Source organism: Podarcis filfolensis, assembly GCF_964270895.1.
Source record: "Podarcis filfolensis genome assembly, chromosome: 3".
Lineage (NCBI taxonomy): Eukaryota > Metazoa > Chordata > Lepidosauria > Squamata > Lacertidae > Podarcis > Podarcis filfolensis.
Window position 1 is genome coordinate 19112479 of NC_139606.1, and position 21567 is coordinate 19134045.

The 21567-nt window shown below is 42.8% G+C and overlaps 1 protein-coding gene across 1 annotated transcript; it reads right to left on the reverse strand.

Moving 5' to 3' along the window:
- Nucleotides 1-12533: 12533 nt before the first annotated feature.
- On the reverse strand, nt 12534-17720 carry LOC310759733 (retinol dehydrogenase 14-like). The gene is made up of 2 exons (XM_083607405.1): nt 17288-17720; nt 12534-14760 (listed from the first exon to the last, which is right to left on the reverse strand). The coding sequence occupies exons 1-2, from the start codon at nt 17690-17692 to the stop codon at nt 14143-14145; spliced, it is 1023 nt and encodes a 340-aa protein (XP_083463531.1). The 5' UTR covers nt 17693-17720; the 3' UTR covers nt 12534-14142.
- Nucleotides 17721-21567: the final 3847 nt, after the last annotated feature.

Genomic DNA, 21567 nt, shown 5'->3' on the forward strand with positions numbered 1-21567 from the left:
AGGCTATAATCAAACAACATATCCTCTCCTGCATCCCTGATCATTCCCATGTATGTTAAGAATAAGTGTTCAACTTCCTGAAATGTTTGCTTATGTTGAATTGCTGTGTATTTTTAGCATCGGGTTTTTCCTTTGGCAGTAGCTCTCTTGTATGATTGGCTGACTGCGAGTCACATGAGCGAGGCATTCCATTCTGTTGTGACTGTTATTCAAGTAACTGTCATTTTTAACTGTTTTCTGTTCTTCTCTCTCTCTGTTTGTGAAGGAGAATGGCTGCTGAGAAGTTTCGCTGGCTGCTGCTGAGGACGGTGTGTGCCAGTGTGGTCTGTCTGGGGTGAAGCAGACAGAGGAAGATCCATAAATGTTAATAGGGAGAAACCTGTGCTCTCTATAATAAACAAAGTGAATAAGCATGAGAATGTAGATATGTTTTTCTCAGTTATATGTTTATGAAAGTAAAGTTTTCTTTTGAATATAAAGAGTCAGGACATTACATATCATAAAAATGTCACACACACACACAACATAGTAGCATTTGGATATAGCTGGATCATGGCCAAGGTTTATAAAGGTTTTGAAAGATTTAATGAGGTCTACTGAGAAACTTTTAGTGGCTACCAATATTGCGTTTGCAAAACACTGGAAGCTGCCAACATTCATATCAGTTTCAGAGTGGTTGGCTAAGGAAACACTATTAGTGGCACAGCAACAAAGAAGGTGGATATATTAACTGCTATGTGGTGTGATCCTATGCATGTCTATGCAAAAAGCAAATCACAATTGAACTCAGTGGGAGTAAGACTACTAACTCCCAGGTTAGTAGTCTTACACTACTTACATGCATAGAATGCTTAAATATGTCTATTTGAGTAAGTTGATAATAGCCATAATTCCATGAAACTATTGGTTTCATTGTAAATGACTGGTATAGATATATTTATTTTAAAAAGTTTATGAAGAAACAAGTCTCTCTCTCTCCCCCCCCCCCCCCGTTCTACAACGATATTGGTTATTGATCAAGGAATGTGTGTTAAATAATGATCACATTTCTTCCTGCAGTTCAGTTGGTAAAAGTTACTAAAAATTGTTCTTGTTTTAGAATGTCTGCTAATCAAACCAGATAAACTGTACGCTAACCAATCATTTAACCAATCTTGTTAATAGTTGGAAAATCTAAAAGGTGCTTTCTGTTTATCTATTCCTTATGCAAATAAAAGGAGTTGAAATAATGTAAAACATGTCAAGCTACGTTATCAGTTGCACCAACTTACATAGCTAGAAAAGTATTCCAAGCATTCCAAGTCTTTAATTGGAATGTTTTTATAACTGGGCTTTTTAAAATCTCCTTGCACTCTCAAGCAGATGTTTGTGACTTCAGATCATTCCCTTTCAAAAGAAATCACTGGTCTTATTATAATATTTGTAATATGTTCCTTTTGATCCCAGTATTGTGACATAACTCAGACGTCTTCCATTGTCCGCATGCTGTTTCTCCAACACCGATGACAGATGATGTCATTCTGACCTTGATCCACAAGGCTGTATTGGGGGCACTGGTCTATGTTATGTGGTGCTTGAAACCAGCATGGCTGTTTAGGAGTGGCAGGATTTGAGTGCCAAATTAGTCTAGAAAGCAAATCAGGTTTTTGGGGGGGAGGGGATAATTAGAGGGAAGCTTCAGCAGTAGTCATTGAAGTAGCAAGAGAGATGAGAGCCTTGTAAAGAAGGAGTTGGAGCTGGAGGGAAGGCAAAAGAGGAGCTGAAAGTGAGGACAGAACAGAAGAAGGTGAATAACCAAAGACTCCAAGATCAGACGACCATCTTGGATAAGAAGAACTGACATTCGTTTGAAGCCCTGCATGGGGCATGAGTTTTAGGGGTTGAATCGGAAATGTGTTAGCTGCACGTAGACCCCCATGAAATCAGTATGACGCCTTTGAGGATTTTATTATTTATACCCTACCCATCTGGCTGGGTTTCCCCAGCCACTCTGGGTGGCTTACAGCATATAGTAAAGGTAAAGGTAAAGGGACCCCTGACCATTAGGTCCGGTCGCAGCTGACTCGGGTTGTGGCACTCATCTCGGTTTATTGGCCGAGGGAGCCGGGGTACAGCTTCTGGGTCATGTGGCCAGCATGACTAAGCCACTTCTGGCGAACCAGAGCAGCGCACGGAAACGCCGTTTACCTTCCCACCGGAGTGGTACCTATTTATCTACTTGCACTTTGACATGCTTTCGAACTGCTAGGTTGGCAGGAGCAGGGACCGAGCAACAGGAGCTCACCCCGTTGCGGGGATTCAAACTGCCGACCTTCTGATCAGCAAGTCCTAGGCTCTGTGGTTTAACCCACAGCGCCACCTGCGTCCCACAGCATATATAAAAGCATAATAAAACAACAAAAAAACTTCCTGATACAGATGTTGCTTTCAGATGTCTTCTAAAAGTTTTGTAGTTTTTTTTATCTCCTTGACAGCTGAAGGGAGAGAGTTCCACAAGGAGGGCGCCGCTACTGAGAATGCCCTCTACCTGATTCCCCATAACTTCGCTTCTTGCAGTGAGGGAACCAGCAGAAGACCCTCAGCGGATGGGCACGATGGGAGTGGAGATGCTCCTTCAGGTATACCCAGGACACATCCCATTGATTTCAACAGGAATTAACTACAGTAGTACCTGAGTTTTCAAACATCTCCATTGATGAACATTTTGGTTTTTGAACGCCATAAACCCGGAAGTAAATGCTTCAGTTTTCGAAGAAGCCTCGGAAGTCGAACATGCAACGCGGCTTCCGCTGAGTGTAAGATCCTGAGGCCTAGCTGTCGGTTATTGAGTTTTTGGTTTTCAGATGTTTCAGAACTCGAACAGTCTTCCAGAAGAGATTACATTCGAAAACCGAGGTACCACTGTATATCTAACTTAGTCTGAATCCAACCCTGTATTTCGAAATTTTTATTGATTTTATTTTGTTTCTTTTCGAAGTGGAACGCCACAACAAATCAACAGTTTTCCAGTTTTCCAAAATCCATCAATACATTCCTGGATGATACTGAAGCAGCATAGCTGCCTGTGTCCGCTATACTTTAATGCATGAGGTTTGGTTTTCTATGTCAGCATGTTCATTGTTAAGATGACCAGTGTAGAATCTACATAGCAGTCAAGTTCTGTCACATCAGTGTCACCAAGAAGCAGAAGCCAAGATGTGGCTTTGTGAAGAGAACTGCTGGCTTTATTCTCAATGGCTGGAGTCGGCAGACTTGGAGAATAGATTCGGGACTCAGCTATACAGCTTTAAATATAACGTTTAAAGTGTGTTTTAAGTGCATTATATAAATGTGACACTAAATGGCAATGGGAAGCTTGTGGCAAATTCGATATATTTTTTCAAAACGCTAAAAACACACACATTTTCACAAGGTTTTTTGTATGTGTCTAGATTCCACCTTAATCTTCCATTGCAGTTGTGACTGAGGGTGTAATTCTCTACTCTCTCAATTCCATCAGGCTTCATTAGAGAGAGGGAGAGAAGGAAGGAGAGAATCACTCCAATGGGTTCTTCCAAGAGACCCGATTCATCAGGCCCATCCTTTCTTCACAGTCACCTGGCAACAGCCATTCCATCAGGCTGCAGCTGAGGGAGAGATGGAAAGCGAGGAGCTGGACCTCAGTGTCTGGGCTGAATGATGGGGGTGGAGACGCTCCTTCGGGTATACTGAAGTACATTAAGCAATCTTAAAACACAGAACATTCTGGCTGCACAGTGCTCCCAATTCACCGTATGTATTATTTGTCCATGTGACGATGAGGTCGCATCATATCTCAGTGGTAGAATGGGTGGATTAAAGCACAAACTGGGCAGGCAGGAGAAGGGAGCAGAATCCTCCCTTCCGGGGCCGGCCCAACCATGAGGCAAAGTGAGGAAACTGCCTCAGTCGGCAGGATCCACAGGGCCACAGATCCTGATGTAGATCTTCATTCCCCCCTTGTTCCTGATGTAGATCTGCACTCACAAGAGAAAGGGGAGCCATTTTGTGGTTCACCTCAGGCGCCAAAATGTCTTGGACCAGCCCTGCTCCCTCATACATTCATCCCTCTGATGTTGTTGTTTTTTAAAAAAGCTATTTGACTCCCAATGGGGTTGCTCCTCCTTTCTCACTGGGTCAAGCAATATGAGCAAGAGCACCAAGCCCCCCACTTACTTATGTTGGCATTTTAAATCAGTCTTCTCCCACCCCAGACATTTTATAGAGAATTGGCAGGATCCTCGCTGGGTGCTGCCCCCATTCCATATACTTTGCCACATACGCTGGCATGCATTCCAAAGTTGTAGCTTTGATTATTACTGATAGGGTTTCTATTTCTATTTTATTGGTTTATGTGCCAACAGATTCTGCCAGTACTTCCAAAATAGTGCGCTGTATCTGAATACTTGGAACAGCCTGGCTTCCTACGCCGTGAGCCTAGCCAGATGGTCGATTGCACTAATGGGGCACATTTGTAATACTTCAGGCACTGAATTAATAATAGTTAGTTTAGCCCAATGGGAATACAACCTAATAGAGTGTCTCCTTAACGTATCTGGTCCCCATCACTTTGATTGCTCTGAGCCGATGAGGTTTTTTCCACAAAGCTTAAAGGTGATCTCCAAGGATTTTTATTCTTTTTCTGGTTGACTTTGTGTTACATGAGAAGTGCTGGGAAAATAGGATTTCTGGAAATAAATATATAAAAGAGTGTGTTTTATGCTCCTTAAAATGAAATAAAATAAATTAAAGGCCAAAGGAATCAAAAGTGTGAAGCCTGATTTTCATTGAATTTATTGGAGAACAGTGTGTTGCTTATTACAGGAACGCTGAAGCAGAAGGCTGAAAAGCAGAACAATCCGTCTCCTTGCCATTGCCAGTCATAAGAACATAAAAGGAGCTCTGCTGGATCAAATCAAACAAAGCCCACCTGGTCCAGCATCCTGCACTCACAGTAGGGATGCAGGTGGCGCTGTGGTCTAAACCACTGAGCCTCTTGGGCTTGCCGATCAGAAGGCTGGCAATTTGAATCCCTGAGATGGGGTGAGCTCCCATTGCTCTATCCCAGCTCCTGCCAACTTGCAGTTCGAAAGCACACCAGTGCAAGTAGATAAATAGGTACCGCTGTGGTGGGAAGGTAAACAGCGTTTTCGTGTGCTCTGGTTTCCATCATGGTGTTCTGTTGCACCAGAAGCTGTTTAGTCACGCTGGCCACATGACCCGGAAAGCTGCCTGTGGATGAACGCCGGCTCCCTTGGCCTGAAAAGTGAGATGAGCACTGCACCCCATAGTCACCTTTGACTGGACTTAACCATCCAGGGGTTCTTTACCTTTTACCGTACTCATAGTGACCAGCCAGATGCCTGAGAGAACCCCATGAGCAGGATCTGACCACAAAAGCATGCTCCCCCCTTGTGCTTCCTGGCAACTGGCATTCAGAGGCATACTGTACAGGATCATAGCATGGGGGATCACAACATGGGGGCCCCCAGGGGTGGTTGCCCTGGGTTCAAAATTGTTAGGGGGTGCAACATTTCAACACCTGGTGCTGAAATGCAGAATTAAGAAGAAGAGTTTGGATTTGATATCCCGCTTTATCACTACCCGAAGGAGTCTCAAAGCAGCTAACATTCTCCTTTCCCTTCCTCCCCCACAACAAACACTCTGTGAGGTGAGTGGGGCTGAGAGACTTCAGAGAAGTGTGACTAGCCCAAGGTCACCCAGCAGCTGCATGTGGAGGAGCGGGAACGCAAACCCGGTTCACCAGATTATGAGTCCACCGCTCTTAACCACTACACCACACTGGCTCTCTTGCATTTATGGGTAAAATGCATTTATGGGTAAAAACATGCAAAAGTAACACAGAACAAAACCTCCAACATTACTGGGCGTGTTCAAAATGAGCTCTTCCCTCAAAAAAGGGGGGGGGTGGAGAGCTGTGACACCTTCAAACTTGAAAAACAGATGTATTGAATGTACAGGCCAGGTTTCATTCCAATAGCTAAATGTTCCAGAGACATTCCATTTTTCTTTTACATGTCTCTCCTCAAATCTAGAACCATGCAATTCCTCTCCTTTAAATCTAGAACCTTACTGTTCCTCTTTGGCCAGATCTTTACAAAAAACATTAGGCTATTGGACTAGATCAAAGCTGGCTTTGACACCATATACAATCTTGAGCCTATAGTCAGCAGAACAAGCTAAGTCAGAAAAATATACAGAAGAACACAGAGCACAAACCCAATTTTCTTCTTACAAAACGGCCTTTTAAAATGTGTGTGTGTGGGGGACACTAATTGCCATTGTCCATGTGTTAAGCGGACACAAGCAAAAGCCTGAGAGAGCAAACAATTACGATCCTTCCCCAGAAATCAAATGACTGTGGCACAAATGAAAAACCAGGAGATCAGTAAATTGGAAGTTAACGAGAAACAATGCTGTAATTCATGGATATAAAGCAGAGCTCTCTGTTAAGCCCGTGCACAAACACACAGCCATGCCCCACTGCAGTTTTAAAACAAACAACATGCTTTGCAGTCAGTTTGCTCACTGGTCCCAGGGAACTGGCAAGCTGTTTTAATCTGACGAAAGGTCCAAACGCACAATGGAAGTGTTGCCTTTCAAGTTAATCGGTTCAATAAAAGCCGGGGGCCCTGCTCTTGTGGATTCAGAATGAACCTGTGATGAAAACTGACATGAAAGCACAGTCAAGTTTCTCAGATGCAACAAATCTCACTGGCAGAAAGTGGCCGGATAATTGAGTTCTCCCTCACTGGTGACTCACTGACACAATCTGCTCCGAAGTACATTCACTTGGAAGGACGACCCAATGATGTCAGTGTGAGAGACAAGTGTCACTTTCTCTCACTTTCCCAACTGGTGGGAAGTTCCAGAGAATGTCGGGGTCTGTTCTCTTTGGAAGGAGAAAGCAGGACGTGATGTACCTGAGCTTGGCCTGTTGCCATATGAAAAGTACAGCAACGAAAAGGAGACAGGAAGGTTTGCCAACCCTCCAGCCGTTAATTGATGCTTAAACATTGATTTCCCATCTCTTAGGCCATGGGTAGGCAAACTAAGGCCTGGGGGCCAGATCTGGCCCAATCGCCTTCTAAATCTGGTCCGCGGATGGTCCGGGAATCAGCGTGTTTTTACATGAGTAGAACGTGTCATAGAATCATAGAATCATAGAGTTGGAAGAGACCACAAGGGCCATCGAGTCTAACCCCCTGCCAAGCAGGAAACACCATCAGAGCACTCCTGACATATGGTTGTCAAGCCTCTGCTTAAAGACCTCCAAAGAAGGAGACTCCACCACACTCCTTGGCAGCAAATTCCACTGTCGAACAGCTCTTACTGTCAGGAAGTTCTTCCTAATGTTTAGGTGGAATCTTCTTTCTTGTAGTTTGGATCCATTGCTCCGTGTCCGCTTCTCTGGAGCAGCAGAAAACAACCTTTCTCCCTCCTCTATGTGACATCCTTTTATATATTTGAACATGGCTATCATATCACCCCTTAACCTCCTCTTCTCCAGGCTAAACATGCCCAGCTCCCTTAGCCGTTCCTCATAAGGCATCATTTCCAGGCCTTTGACCATTTTGGTTGCCCTCCTCTGGACACGTTCCTCTGGACACGTGTCATTTTATTTAAAATGCATCTCTGGGTTATTTGTGGGGCCTGCCTGGCATTTTGACATGAGTAGAACATGTGCTTTTGTTTAAAATGCATCTCTGGGTTATTTGTGGGGCATAGGAATTCGATCATTTTGCCCCCAAAAAATATAGTCTGGCCCCCCACAAGGTTTGAGGGACAGTGGACCGGCCCCTGCTGAAAAAGTCTGCTGACCCCTGTCTTAGACCTTGCTCAGATTCCAGGAAATATGAGCTGCCAAAATCTTTGCCAATCTTCCGGTGAATAACCATTGTTAGCTGGAAGAAACCGTGTTGCTACCTCAGGTCACTATAAGGCAGAGGTCATCAACCCTTTTGGGCCAACGGGCACATTTGGAATTTTGAGAAACGGCCGTCACAAAATGGCTGCCATCAGTTGTGTGGCATAACCTCCAATGGCTGCCACATCCAAGAGAAGAAAAAGAATTGGGAACCAAAAATGGTGTGAGCATCCCCACCCCCACACTGAACATTGTGCATTTTTGAGACGATATTTACTGGAACCTTTCGCAGGCATCACAGGAAGTAGCGGTGAATGTGCTAGCATTAAGAACACATAGGGTTCTTGTTGGCTTGTTGCATTGTAGAAGTGGATGTTTGAATCAGTTTTCCATGTGTTAAGAATGCTTCAAGGTTATGGACTAGGTGTGACCCGATGCCTGTATAGAAATGCCATACAAGCTGACAAAAGAGACTGCATAGTTTGCTTTCAGGGTATGTTGAAAATGGACACTTGCCCAGATAAACCACAGGTGTTTCGGGCCTTAATAAAGATCTTTCAAAGCTTGCACTCATTTCAGGTGTTAGTTAGCCTGGAGCATCTATGCCAGGAATATGGAACCTATGGCCTTCCAGATATGTCTCAGCTCCCATCTGCCCCAGAGATGATGGGAGTTGCAATCCAACATTTGGAGAACCAAAGGTTCCCCATCACTGATCTGTGCAACAGTATCACTGGCTATCAATAACAAGGTTTTCTTAAGCCGTCCTGGCTCTTTTATTAAGACTCCAAACGAGCTGGAAAGTTAGTAGAACCCACATGCTGCAAACATATGGTATTTTGTAGTATCTTATTTGTTTGCAGACGTACAGCTGAGTAAAGGGGTGCAGAAGCAAACACAGCAGATAGTATCACCCCCAAACCTGCTTGTGCAAACTAGAAACCCCTTGGTAATCTTTCAGCAAACTGCAAAATTGAAAAAGGGCCACCCGTAGTACCACTTAGCACTGGGGGTGCTACCTAAATGCAGCATGAGACTCAGCTAATTAGACTCCTGCCTTTTCTCCCTGCACAGGTTTCAAGACTATTTCCAGCATAGCACCTGGTACTTACACACAGGAGTGCCTGGCGTGCTCTGGTCCATGGGGTCACGAAGAGTCGGACACGACTAAACGACTGAACAACAACAACAACAATTAATTACTTGTAAATATTTACGCAACAACAGCAGCAAGAATACTTCTCGCTAAATATTGGAAGACACAAGATTTGCCCACCGTGGAAGAATGGCAGATGCAAGTGATAGACTATATGGAGATGGCAGAAATGACCGGCAGAATTCGAGACCTGGGAGAAGAGTTGATGGAAGAGGACTGGAAAAAGTTCAAGGATTATCTACAGAAATATAATAAATTGTTTGAATGTTAAAATGATGTGGGATCTAAAGGTAACACGGCATTTGGGATATGGTTAAAAGAGGTATGAAAAAAAAGGATTTAAAAAAGAGGGGAATTAGAGATATAACAAGTGGGAGTACACAATTATAAATGAGATGTGAAAGAGGGTTAGAATTTGCTGAACTTGACGGAATAAAGAGGAACACAAAAAAGGGAGATGTGAGGAGGTCAGGAAAGAGGGTTATAGAACCTTGAAATTTAAAAGTGGATTCTTTTTCTTTTTCTTTTTTATTAAGTGTGTATTTTTTGTTTTTTGTGTTGATATGTATTTGTCTGATTTTTATGTGTTGTAAAAGTCTAATAAACATTTATTAAAAAAAAAAGTAAATATTTAAAAAGGCGGTAATTCCAAAATGGAGCAAGACATTTGCTGAATTTAGAAAAAAACCACACACCTACCATGCTTACCTTTTGAAGAATGATCAGTAACAGGGTTCCCCCCCCCCTTTTCTTTTCCTGGATGGTGTTTAGGATACTTGGAATCGAGTCAATATTCATTTAAGTTCTTAGATCTTAGGCCAGTCACAGCAGAAACGAAGGTGCTGGTGGTTGCTGGGAGAGGAGATGGAATGGGGCCATTTTCTGCTACAGAAAACAACAGCTCCATTCTCAAAAATAATATTCTGTCTAGGTCTCCTGGACTGTTTTGCCAGGTGAAGAATGCCTGGAAGATTAGGCCGGGGAAGGGGGCCTTATGTGAAAAGCAAAGAACAAGGCATTTTTTTAAAATACATTTGGAATTTAAACCTCCTCCCCTTCCAATCACCTTAAATGGAAAAAGTATCAAGGTTGTTCAGCTGGGAAATCAACTCATTTCCCGACACCCTAGTTCTAAGCCTATTATACTTAGAAGCAAATCCCATTATTTCAACACTTATTCCCATATACATCATTACGAATGGAAAACGCACATATAAAAGAACCAAGTCTATCTGCCCCTAGAACTAAAACTTCTCCAAATTACAGTTATTCAGAAGTCAATGGCATCCTGGCATAAATGACTAAAAAAAAAAGGTATATTGTAGGGGGTTGGTAATCTTCCCTCCTAAAATGCAGACATAATCTCAGAGGGTATGGTTGGGGACTGCATGCCAGTAGCGATGCCCCAAATATGCCATACCCTCCCATCTGAGACATGCAAGTTTCTGGTACCAATGGGAGGCCTATTTTTTGGAGCAGGCCATTGCAGGGTATTAATGCCCTGGTCAGGTTTTCCTATTATCGCTGGTGCTTTTTTCTGCCTTTTTTACAATACTGTATTGTGGTTTTGATTCATGGTACTGCACCAAACCCCACCCCAGAATCGGTTGCAATAAAGAGTAGGCTAAAAATATCTTCTGGGTGGCGCTGTGGTCTAAACCACTGAGCCTTGGGCTTGCCGATCAAAAGGTTGGCAGTTCAAATCCCCACGACGGGGTGAGCTCCCATTGCTCGGTCCCAGCTCCTGCCAACCTAGCAGTTTGAAAGCATGCCCAAAAAATGCATGTAGATAAATAGGTACCGCTCCGGCGGGAAGGTAAATGACATTTCCATGCGCTGCTCTGGTGTCGGTGTTCCGTTGCGCCAGAAGCGGCTGTCATGCTGGCCACATGATCTGGAAAAACTGTCTGCAGAGCAGACGAATGTCGGCTCCCTCGGCCTGTAAAGCGAGATGAGCGACGCAACCCCAGAGTCATTCGTGGCTGGACTTAACTGTCAGGGGTCCCTTTGCCTTTAAAAGTATCTTAAATGCATAAAAAATAATGCATATGCACTCATATGAGCCCGCTATAAGCCTCATGTAATACACCATTTCAACGGCAAGTTTTCCAGTTGTTCTTAGCTCTCCATTACATATCTCTGGGTTGTCTAGGCCCCACCACATAATCACAGCCCTCCTTCTGCTCATAGTACTAGTGGCAGCCTCAATGTTTGAAGATGGTGGCATCTTGTCACGCCACCCTCAAACCACGCTGAAGCAGTAACTGCCCAAACTGAGGATTTACTTTGCAGAAGCAACTGTATGGTCTTTTGGTAACTGCTTCTTTAAATGGCTTGAAGAGTTCCCTGAAAAAAAGCTTTGGAGCGTGATATACCGTATTTTTCGCTCTATAACACGCACCCGACCATAACACGCACATAGTTTTTAGAGGAGGAAAATCCGTAGGCATGCCACCCGTAGGCATTTCCTCCATAACACGCACAGACATTTCCCCTTACTTTCTAGGAGGAAAAAAGTGAGTGCTATGGTGCAAAAAATACGGTATATATATAAATATATACCGGTATATATATATATATATATATATATATATATATATATATATATACACACACACACACACACACACACACACACACACACACATTTATACATAACCAATGATCTGTTAATACTCTCACTCAAAGGAGTAGAGATACTCCTTCAAGAAGCATAACACTGGATTTAATGTGTATACCGAAGCACAGGATGGGCTGCCTTCAAACATTTTTGTGCAATCCTAGGATGCAAGTATCAGGTATAATTCTATTTAGAATCCAGCATATAAGGATACTTGCTGCACAATACTAAACATCCTTCTTCAAAAACAAATCCCATTGAGTTCAGTGGCCTTTGTAGCAGAACCCTCTGCATACCCCTGAGTAGACGTGCCATAGGATTGCATAGCAAAGGTCCCTGAACTGTGGGATTTATTTTTGAAAGCTATTGTGCTGTTAGTAATACCAATATTGTGTGTAACAGTAAACCCCATTGTGTTAAATGGGACTTACTCCAAGAAAGCATGCCTAGGATTGCAGCCTCTTCCCTTGTTAAGTGTGCTAAAGACAATACAATCCTGTACACGCCTCCTCAAACAGAAGTCCTACTAAGCTCATTGAGGCTGGCTCTCATAGAAGGTGGTCTAGGATTTCAGACAGGGCAATTGTCGTCTTTCCAATTTAGCCTTTATGGACATTACAAACATGCTCAGAAGTAACATCTCAAGCATTCCTTCATTGGAAAGAGGCTTGCAGGCTCTTGTAAGTTTTTTAACCTTTGGTTTGTTTCTTAAATACTGCTCCTCTTTTATTCTGGCACTTTGTGCTCTCTCCCTCTTACCTGCTATCCTCACAAATGTAGATTAAGCATTTCAAAGCTTCAGATTTAAATAAGGAAACACAACAATGAAGCACACAGATAACTTTGCTATGTGTTTAAGATATACCTTTATTTATGTACAACAAAAGGAGGCACATTTAGGTAACTAAACTCAATCCTAAATACTGTGAAAAATGACTCTGCATGGCAGAGAATCTATATGAAAATTTATGGTGGGTGTTAATTCAAGACAAGTTTAGACTGATGGTGAGGGTGGGTATTCTGTATCCGTGCACATGTATATAAAATTTGGGTCAGTGTTCTTGTATAGTAGTGCAAACTTAAATGGCAGCTTATTAGTCCAATGACTCAGAACCCACTCCAGCCAATTTACACTTCAATCTGAGATACGTTTACTTCTAAGGAACGAGCTCAGAATCACTGTGTTTGGCCTGTAGTTTGTAAAAGCATTGAATTGCCAAGTGGGCTACAGCAGCTTAGTTCTCAATTCACCATTAATGCGAGTACACTAGTATTAATCAAGTACAGGTGGGAATCTGGTCGTTTATGAATTGTACTTTATGCATAAAGATTTGTGTGTCACTGCCAACTCTTGTGATTTGCTCTGAGATTCTAGTTTGTGATTCTCTGCAATGTCCCATTCATATTTTGTTAGTATAAATCACTCAAAATAACTCCAAGGACATAAAATCAATGTATGTGAATCTGTGCAAAACACTGTATTATATTATAATGTTCCATGGATATAAGTGAAGCTTTCTTAACACACGCCTGTGCTAAGGAGAACAGTCTCAGCTAAGAAGTGTAGGAATGCAACGTCATGGCTTACTGATTCTGGAAGAACCACGTACTCACTTCAGGTGTGCAAACGTAACAAACAGAAAGCCAGTTGTGGATCGGGACTTGGTAAGCAAGTGCAAAGCAGTAATTTTCACCTGTGCCATACACTAAACCTAAAAGGTTTTGACTAAATGTGATCTGTGAAGTGCTGCTAGCCAAAGAAGCATACCTGAAGTAAGAGGTTCTAGTTGAGGTGGTGGAGGACTGCAATAATGCAATAACTGCTTTGCAAAGTCAGACAACATCAAAGATGCAATCCATTGTTACGCATACATCAATTATTGACTGAAATATGCTATCATCTGCATCCGGAATACTGTTCCTAGAGATGTCTAGAGAACAGTCAGTGTACAATGGTGCTATTACATCATGCCAAGCTGTTTTCAGCTGGGTTTTCTTACCAAAGCAGAAAAATACTCATTGACTCGAGCGATTCACAGGTGATTTTCTCTGTCTTATATTCTTGGAATTCCTTTTTGGAGCACAAAAATGAAGCTGCCACATATTTCATATACAGTACCATGCACAACTAATTTGGATATGAAGCACTGAACTATCAGAAAACACCTACGAAAGCAGACAACTTTCCGCTTTGTTTGCAGAACAGCAAAAATCTCCCTTCAGCCCAAAATATACAAAAACCTCCACCTCTAATTATTTTCTTTAAATATTAATTTATTCTGATATTTTCTCTTAAAAAAACAAACACAGTCTGCATTGATTGTGATAAATCCCAGCCAGAGATGCAAAATAACTTGGGCTCCATCTGTTGCAATGAGGCAAGATAACAGAAGCAAGAAACTGTAAATTCTGAAAGACTATCTATTGACACTATTTTGATACAGTGCTTCTCCTTGACCTTTATTTTAATAGACCCACCATCACTTCGCTGATATCCCATAGTTTCCTTGCAACCAAATCATCCATGGCATTGGGCAACAGTTGTTCCTCCTTGCAGTTTCCAAAATATTTCCCAGATACACCCTCTACTTCGGGGGAGGAGGCCAGATAAATTGAAGTCTGGGCTCCTTCCAGAGGGGTTTTGAAGAAAGCCCAAGATACCAAATTGAAGAGGGGCTTGGCTAGCAAAGGGATATGTATATGTCTGCCTAGATTTGTTCTGACAATACCGGGATGTAGCACATTGACCGTGACCCCTGTGTTCTCTAAGCGACGGGCCAATTCCCTAGTGAACAGTATGTTGGCCAGTTTACTCCGACTATAAGCAAAGCTCTTATTGTAATTTAGCTCACTGTTCAAGTCATCAAAGTTGATCTCGCCGTATTTGTAAAGCTTGGAGGAAACCACCACAATCCTGCTGGGTGCAGAGCTTTTCAGAAGTCCAAGGAGGAGGTTTGTGAGCAAGAAGTGCCCCAAGTGGTTGACGCCAAACTGCATCTCAAAGCCGTCCTCGGTCTTCATATAGGGACACTGGAATATCCCTGCGTTGTTGATCAGGACATCCAGCCTAGGCTCTTCCTTTATACAACAGAGGGGGAAAGTAGTCAGACATACTAATTTAATAATATTAAAATCATTCACCTTTTAAAAATAATAATAATAAAGATTAAAAAGTCTGATCCCTTAAAAGTGACAGCGAACCAGAAACCCTTTACAGTTGATCACTTCCAATGCTAGCAATACCTTTACTGATTTGGCAACACACCATTTTGATTTTCCGCTCACTCCAACCTGAACCTATTGATCTTTTTCCCCCATGTCAATGTTTTTCCTCTTAGGGTTATTTGTTGGGATGGGACATATTAGTGGTGGATAGGCCCACGCTCTTTTTTCCCACTTTCTGCCACTCCTTTCTCTCTTCCCCCTCTCTCTGCCACCTCCTTTTCTCTCCTTTTTGCCACATGAAAAGTAGACCAAAGGCTGCTTGAAATTAGGCTGAGGGCAGCATGTGAGCCTATGGCTACTAGATGCCCACCCCCAATGTAGAGTTGGACCATTACTGGGTTCAAATCTCCTCTGTCATTAAACTCTCCCTAGGTGACTTTCTATGAGTCAATCATTCTCTCAGTTTAGCCGATGTCACAGGTTTGTGATACAAAAGAGGGGCATTTTGTCCCTCTCTGATATCTTTGGGGAAAGAAAAAATGCAATTAAAAACACTTTTCACAAGCAGCATGGCCTAACACATACAAGTTCCACAACTCATCTCACTTTTAATAGCAATTAAATGTTATTGGAGAACACTCCAGCTGCTGAAACACAAGCCATTTACAGTGCAACGCTATTCATGTCTCCTCAGAACTAAGTCCTAATGAATTCAGTGGGGATTACTCCCAGGTAAGCAGGGACAGGACTGAAGTCTTGTTCACTAATAATATTTAGCTATACAACAGCACTATGCCAGGATTGTCAGGTCCATAATTTCAAAATATCATATCTCCAAAAACATATAAGAGTGCAAGCTCTTAAACTGGCTCATTTGGTGTGACCAGACGCTCTTCTCATATTTAATCTCATATTTAATTGATCACTTATTGATTACTGGGTGAAAGGAGACTTCCAGTGACATTCCAAGGAATGCAAAACAAATACAGCTTATGACTTTGTTGTTTCTGCTACACTGTCACTGTTTTACTCTCTTTTGATGCTATTAATAGTTGCATGGCAAGATTTGACATTGGAAGGTCAAATGCTCTTTTATGAATGATATTGCTGTATCTGTCCCCTTCAGATGTACTGGATTCTATTTTCCTATATACATAACATACTCTTCTCTCGCTTTTGTGATAATAATTCTAAGATTTATTACTGACATGTCATTCCTCTTGGAAAAAGGATACTGTGTGTACTTCACAAAACAAGTTTGCATCTGATACAAGCAAGGCCAAAACCAGATCAACCAGCTCCTCTTCTCTATCCACCCTGTGGTTGTTTGTCTTTAAATCATCAGGCTGTAACCGCCCTCATACTGGCTAGTCTGCATTTCAGATTCAGCAAAGATATATTCTCACTGCTAATGCTTATGGCGCAAAGAGAAAACCATTTTGTGCTGTGGCATTTGGGTAGATTGCTACATTAAGCAGCAACAACTACAGATGAAGGGAGCTACCAATAAAATCTTAGGCATACATTGGACAGCTCAAACTGGTAGAGCATGAGGCTCTTAATCTCAGGGTTGTGGATTTGAGCCACAAGTTAGGCAAAAGATCCCTGCGTTGCAGGGGGTTGGGCTAGATGACCCCTGCGGTCCCTTCTGACTCGACAATTGTTTTGACTCTGTGGTCCTCTGAACGCTGGACCCCAAGACATGCATACTTAGAAGAAAGCCCCACTTATTTATTCTGAAATTCTATACCTCAGTCAGTCAGTTGGGATCAAAGGTGAAGGGTCTTTAGCTGCAGCCCAGCCAGATGGGTGGGAAATAATAATAATAATAATAATAATAATAATAATAATGGCAGCTCTTTAGCTGCAGCCCATAATAATAATGGCGGCTCTTTAGCTGCAGCCCAGCCAGATGTGCAGGGTATAAATCATAATCATAATCATAGCTCTTTACCTGGAACCCAGTCAGATGGGCAGGGTATTATTAGTAATAGTAATAGTGGTAGCTCTTTAGGTGTATCCCAGTCAGATGGGCAGGGTATATAATAATAGTAAAAGTAATAGTAATAATAATGGCAGCTCTTTAGCTGCAGCCCAGCCAGTTGGGCAGAGTATTAATAATAATAATATCGATGATGATGATGATTGCTGTTTAGCTACAGCCCAGCCAGATAGGCCGGGTATGTATGTATAAATAAATGATATTAACAACAACAACAATAATAGTAATAGCAGCTCTTTACCTGCAGCCCAGCCAAATGGCAAGGTATTAATAATAATATTAATAATGATGATGAGATGATTGCTCTTTAGCTGCAGCCCAGCCAGATGGGCCGGGTATGTATGTATGTATGTATGTATAAATGATATTATTAATATAATAATAATAATAATGACAGCTCTTTAGCTGCAGCCCAGCCAGACGGGCTTGTCTCTTTACCTGCAGCACCTGCTGGCAGAAGCGGCGCACGGAGCCCAGCGAGGCCAAGTCCAGCTGGCGCACCACCAGCTCCCCTCGGCCGCCGCCTCCGCCTCTTTCCCGCGAGCTCAGGCCCATCTCGGCGCGCAGCTCCCGGGCCGCCTCCTCGGCGCGCGCCGGGTCCCGGCAGGCCATGATGACCCTCGCGCGGCGCCTCAGCAGCTCGGCCGCCGCCGCCCGGCCCAGGCCGCTGTTGGCGCCCGTGATGATCACCGTCTTGCCCTCCATCCGGCACAAGGCAGCGGCGGCGGCGGCCGTAGCGCTGCCCTTCCCCGCGGCCGCCACCGGCCAGAGGCGCCGGGCGAGGAGCAGCAGCCCTCCGCCCAGAGCAGCGGCCACAACCACCGCGGCAGCAGTGGCGGCCATCGCCCTCGGAGCCCCGCCCCAGAGCGTGAGGGCGGAAGGGCCGAGCGACGCGCAACCCCGGAGTGGCGCGGCCCAATGCGCGCCGCTCGCAGAGGGCCCTCAGCGCCGCGTTGCGGTCGGCCCTTCGCGAGGCATCCTGGGAGGTGTAGTTCCCGAGCGTTCTGGAACTTGCAGCCTTTCTCAACCTTGGGTCCCCAGGTGTTTCTGGCCTACAACTCCCATCATCCCTGGCCACTGGTCCTGTGAGCTAGGGATCATGGGAGTTGTAGGCCAAAAACATCTGCTGAGAACCACTGTAAGGAACAGCCGTCGCAGCACATGGTGCGCTAGGAAGCCCGTGCGACGCGTTTCTTTTTTTTGTAAAATTTATTTATTTGGTTATTCAGATTAAAGTTTTACAATCGCATATCCAACTCGCAACATAAAAACAAGGTTCCAAAGAATCTCCTGGACTTCCCTCCTCCCCTTTGTGGGTCCCTATTGTTTTTTCCCCCCAATTTTTTTTAATGGTTTTCACAACATTATAAACAAACAAACACATAAGAAAAACAGACATAAATCATAGCCTTATTGAAAATTAAACTTATTAACATTGTTAAGTGACTTCCTCGCTTCCCCTTGGTTGGATTTCATTGCATATCCTTTTAACGGTTTTCCAAATCACAGTTCTTACAAAATTTAACTTAAACATTAACGTCTTTAGATCTTCACATTATGAAATTAAACATATTAATTCATCACTTAACATAAATAAAATCCTAAGCCAATTAAGTATCTGCAAGCTGTTTTCAGTTAATTTAACTTAACATATTTAACTAAGTAATCATTAAATTTAATCCACTCTTCCTGATACTCCTCCTCCTTCTGGTCGCGGACTTTTCTGGTTAGGTCGGCTAGCTCCGAAAAATCCATCATCTTCATCTGCCATTCTTCTCTCGTTGGTTATTCTTGGGTTTTCCACTTTTTAGCTAACAAAATACGAGCAGCAGTTGTGGCATACAAAAATAATTTAACATCTTTTTTGGGCAATTCCAAACCTGTTATTCCAAGAAGAAAGGTCTCTGGTTTCTTTATAAATGTATATTTCAACATTTTTTTCAATTCATTATAAATCTTTTCCCAGAAGTCTTTCACCTTGGGACAGGTCCACCACATATGATAAAAGGTTCCTTCCTTTTCTTTACATTTCCAACATAGATTGTCACAGTTATGATATATCTTTGCTAATTTTACAGGAGTCAAATACCATCTGTACATCATTTTCATTATATTTTCCTTTAACACAGTACATCCGGTGAACTTGTGGGTCCCCAGGTTTTTTTGGCCTACAACTCCCATCATCCCTGACCACTGGTCCTGTGAGCTAGGGATCATGGGAGTTGTAGGCCAAAAACATCTGGGGACCCAAGGTTGAGAACCACTGTAAGGAACAGCCGTCGCAGCACATGGTGGGCTAGGAAGCCCGTACGATGCGGTGTTGTTGTTTTTTTGTCAAATTTATTTATTTGGTTATTCAGATTAATGTTTTACAATCTCATATCCAACACGCACAATGACAAACCTAGGCAGCATCTTAAAAAGCAGAGACATCACCTTTCCGACAAAGGTCCGTATAGTTAAAGCTATGGTTTTCCCAGTAGTGATGTATGGAAGTGAGAGTTGGACCATGAAGAAGGCTGATCGCCGAAGAATTGATGCTTTTGAATTATGGTGCTGGAGGAGACTCTTGAGAGTCCCATGGACTCCAAGAAGATCAAACCTATCTATTCTTAAGGAAATCAGCCCTGAGTACTCACTGGAAGGACAGATCCTGAAGCTGAGGCTTTGGCCACCTGATGAGAAGAGAAGACTCCCCGGAAAGGACCCTGATGTTGGGAAAGATGGAGGGCACAAGGAGAAGGGGACAACAGAGGACAAGATGGCTGGACAGTGTTCTCGAAGCTACCAGCATCAGTTTGACCAAACTGCGGGAGGCAGTGGAATACACGAGTGCCTGGCATGCTCTGGTCCATGGGTTCACGAAGAGTCGGACATGACTAAACAACTAAACAACAACAACAATCCAACACGCAACATAAAAACAAGGTTCCAAAGAATTTCCTGGACTTCCCTCCTCCCCTTTGTGGGTCCCTATTGTTAGTCATTTCCTCCTGCATCTTTTATAACAATCCAAATCTTTTACATCTCCATTATGTCCAAAATTTACCATCAACGCTACAAGCGTGGTCCTTTTTAAATTTTGGTCTTTCTGATTTCTCATTCATTTTGGCCATTTAAGCGCAATCCATCAACTTGATCTGCCATTCTTCTCTAGTAGGGACTTTATCTTCTTTACCACAGCTGCATGGATGTTATTAGCCCAGAGTTGGAAAGCAGTCTGTGACACATTTCTGCACCATGTGGGAAAGCCTCTGCTTAGATTTCCATAAGCCAACAAACAAGTCAAAGAGGGTTGTAGCTCTATGGGTGCAGCTGCTTACAGATGACTACTCCTGTCCTGTCAGGTAAATAACCGAATCTAGTTATTGCCACCCCTACCAAAAAGTGAGAAATTTAAACTAAGAAAATGTTTGTTTTTTTAATTTTTTTTAAACCAAGTGTAAACCTCCATACTGATCTGTAAGATGGTGGGAGAAATGAGCATTTTAGCAAAGCTTTACATTACTGTTCACCAGCTGCTTTCTTTTAAACTGTAAAAAATAAGCAGACTAAGTGTTTTTAAAATACCCATTTATTGCCATAGGAGAAAATTTAAGTGCATGGTAAAATCAATGGCAGCACCGCACTTATGGAACTCTCTTGCAGGGGATCAGAAGTCTTGAAGAGCAAATTAAGGATTTGTTTGGGCAATTTTGGTTTTGAAAGACATATTCTTAGAATTGTGTTGCTGATGGGACATTAAACAAAATTGTATAATATACAATAATTGTGTAGTTTTAACAATTTGGTTTTGCTTTGTGTTTTACACAGGTTTATGTTGCACAGCACAACTGGACGCCTTCAGCTGCCCCAGTTGCAACAAAACATGTCTCTCCTGTATTGGTCTCTACAGCCGCAGCAGGTGCTATGACCTTCCAAAAGTTTTACTTCACCTCGAAAAGCACACTCTTCCATTGTCTCCAGAGACAGATGGATGCCAACAAAATTGTTAGCTGCTCTGGGCTCCTTGTGGAAGAAGGGTGCGGTTACAAACCTAATGAATCAATTTTAAACCAAGAGTGATATGAAAATAGGAATCTGTGTTGTTGAGGGTCACAAGTCACATTCCTCCCTGCTCTGTCTTTCAATATCTAGCTATTTTTCTTTTTATGCAATAGAATAGGGTTTTCCAGATATTTATTTCCCTCTTACAGCACTGCACTAAAAAGTAGCATTAGCAATGCTGTATTTTACATTTGTTATGCAAGCCACTTAGGTTTGTGTTAAGCAGAGAATAAATATTTTACATTAAAAACAAATATATACAAAGCAGCAGTGCCAGCAAGAAAGTTGACTGCGTTCCAAAGGCGGAAATATTTTCAACTTGCAAATGAAACCAACGTTTAACAAGGCGGGACAACTGATTGCTGTTGGACTTTGACCCAGCCAGCATGTCCAATGATATTATTAGTGATGGGAGTTGCAGACCAACTCTTGCGAGAGCCACAGGTTCTCCACCTGCTGCAATAGACTTTAAAAGGGTTAGATTTACAAGGCCTTTCTCTAGATGCAAGATAGGAATGTCTGCTCCCCACAGAAAATAATGTGAAAAGACAAGAGCTTCATGCTCTAACGGCATTTTGTGTGTGTCTATTTTGCAAATGTGAATGCAGTTCAGTGTTATTATCCCTATATTGTATGTGGTGTCGTGGTTGACCATGAGACGCCTGCATTGT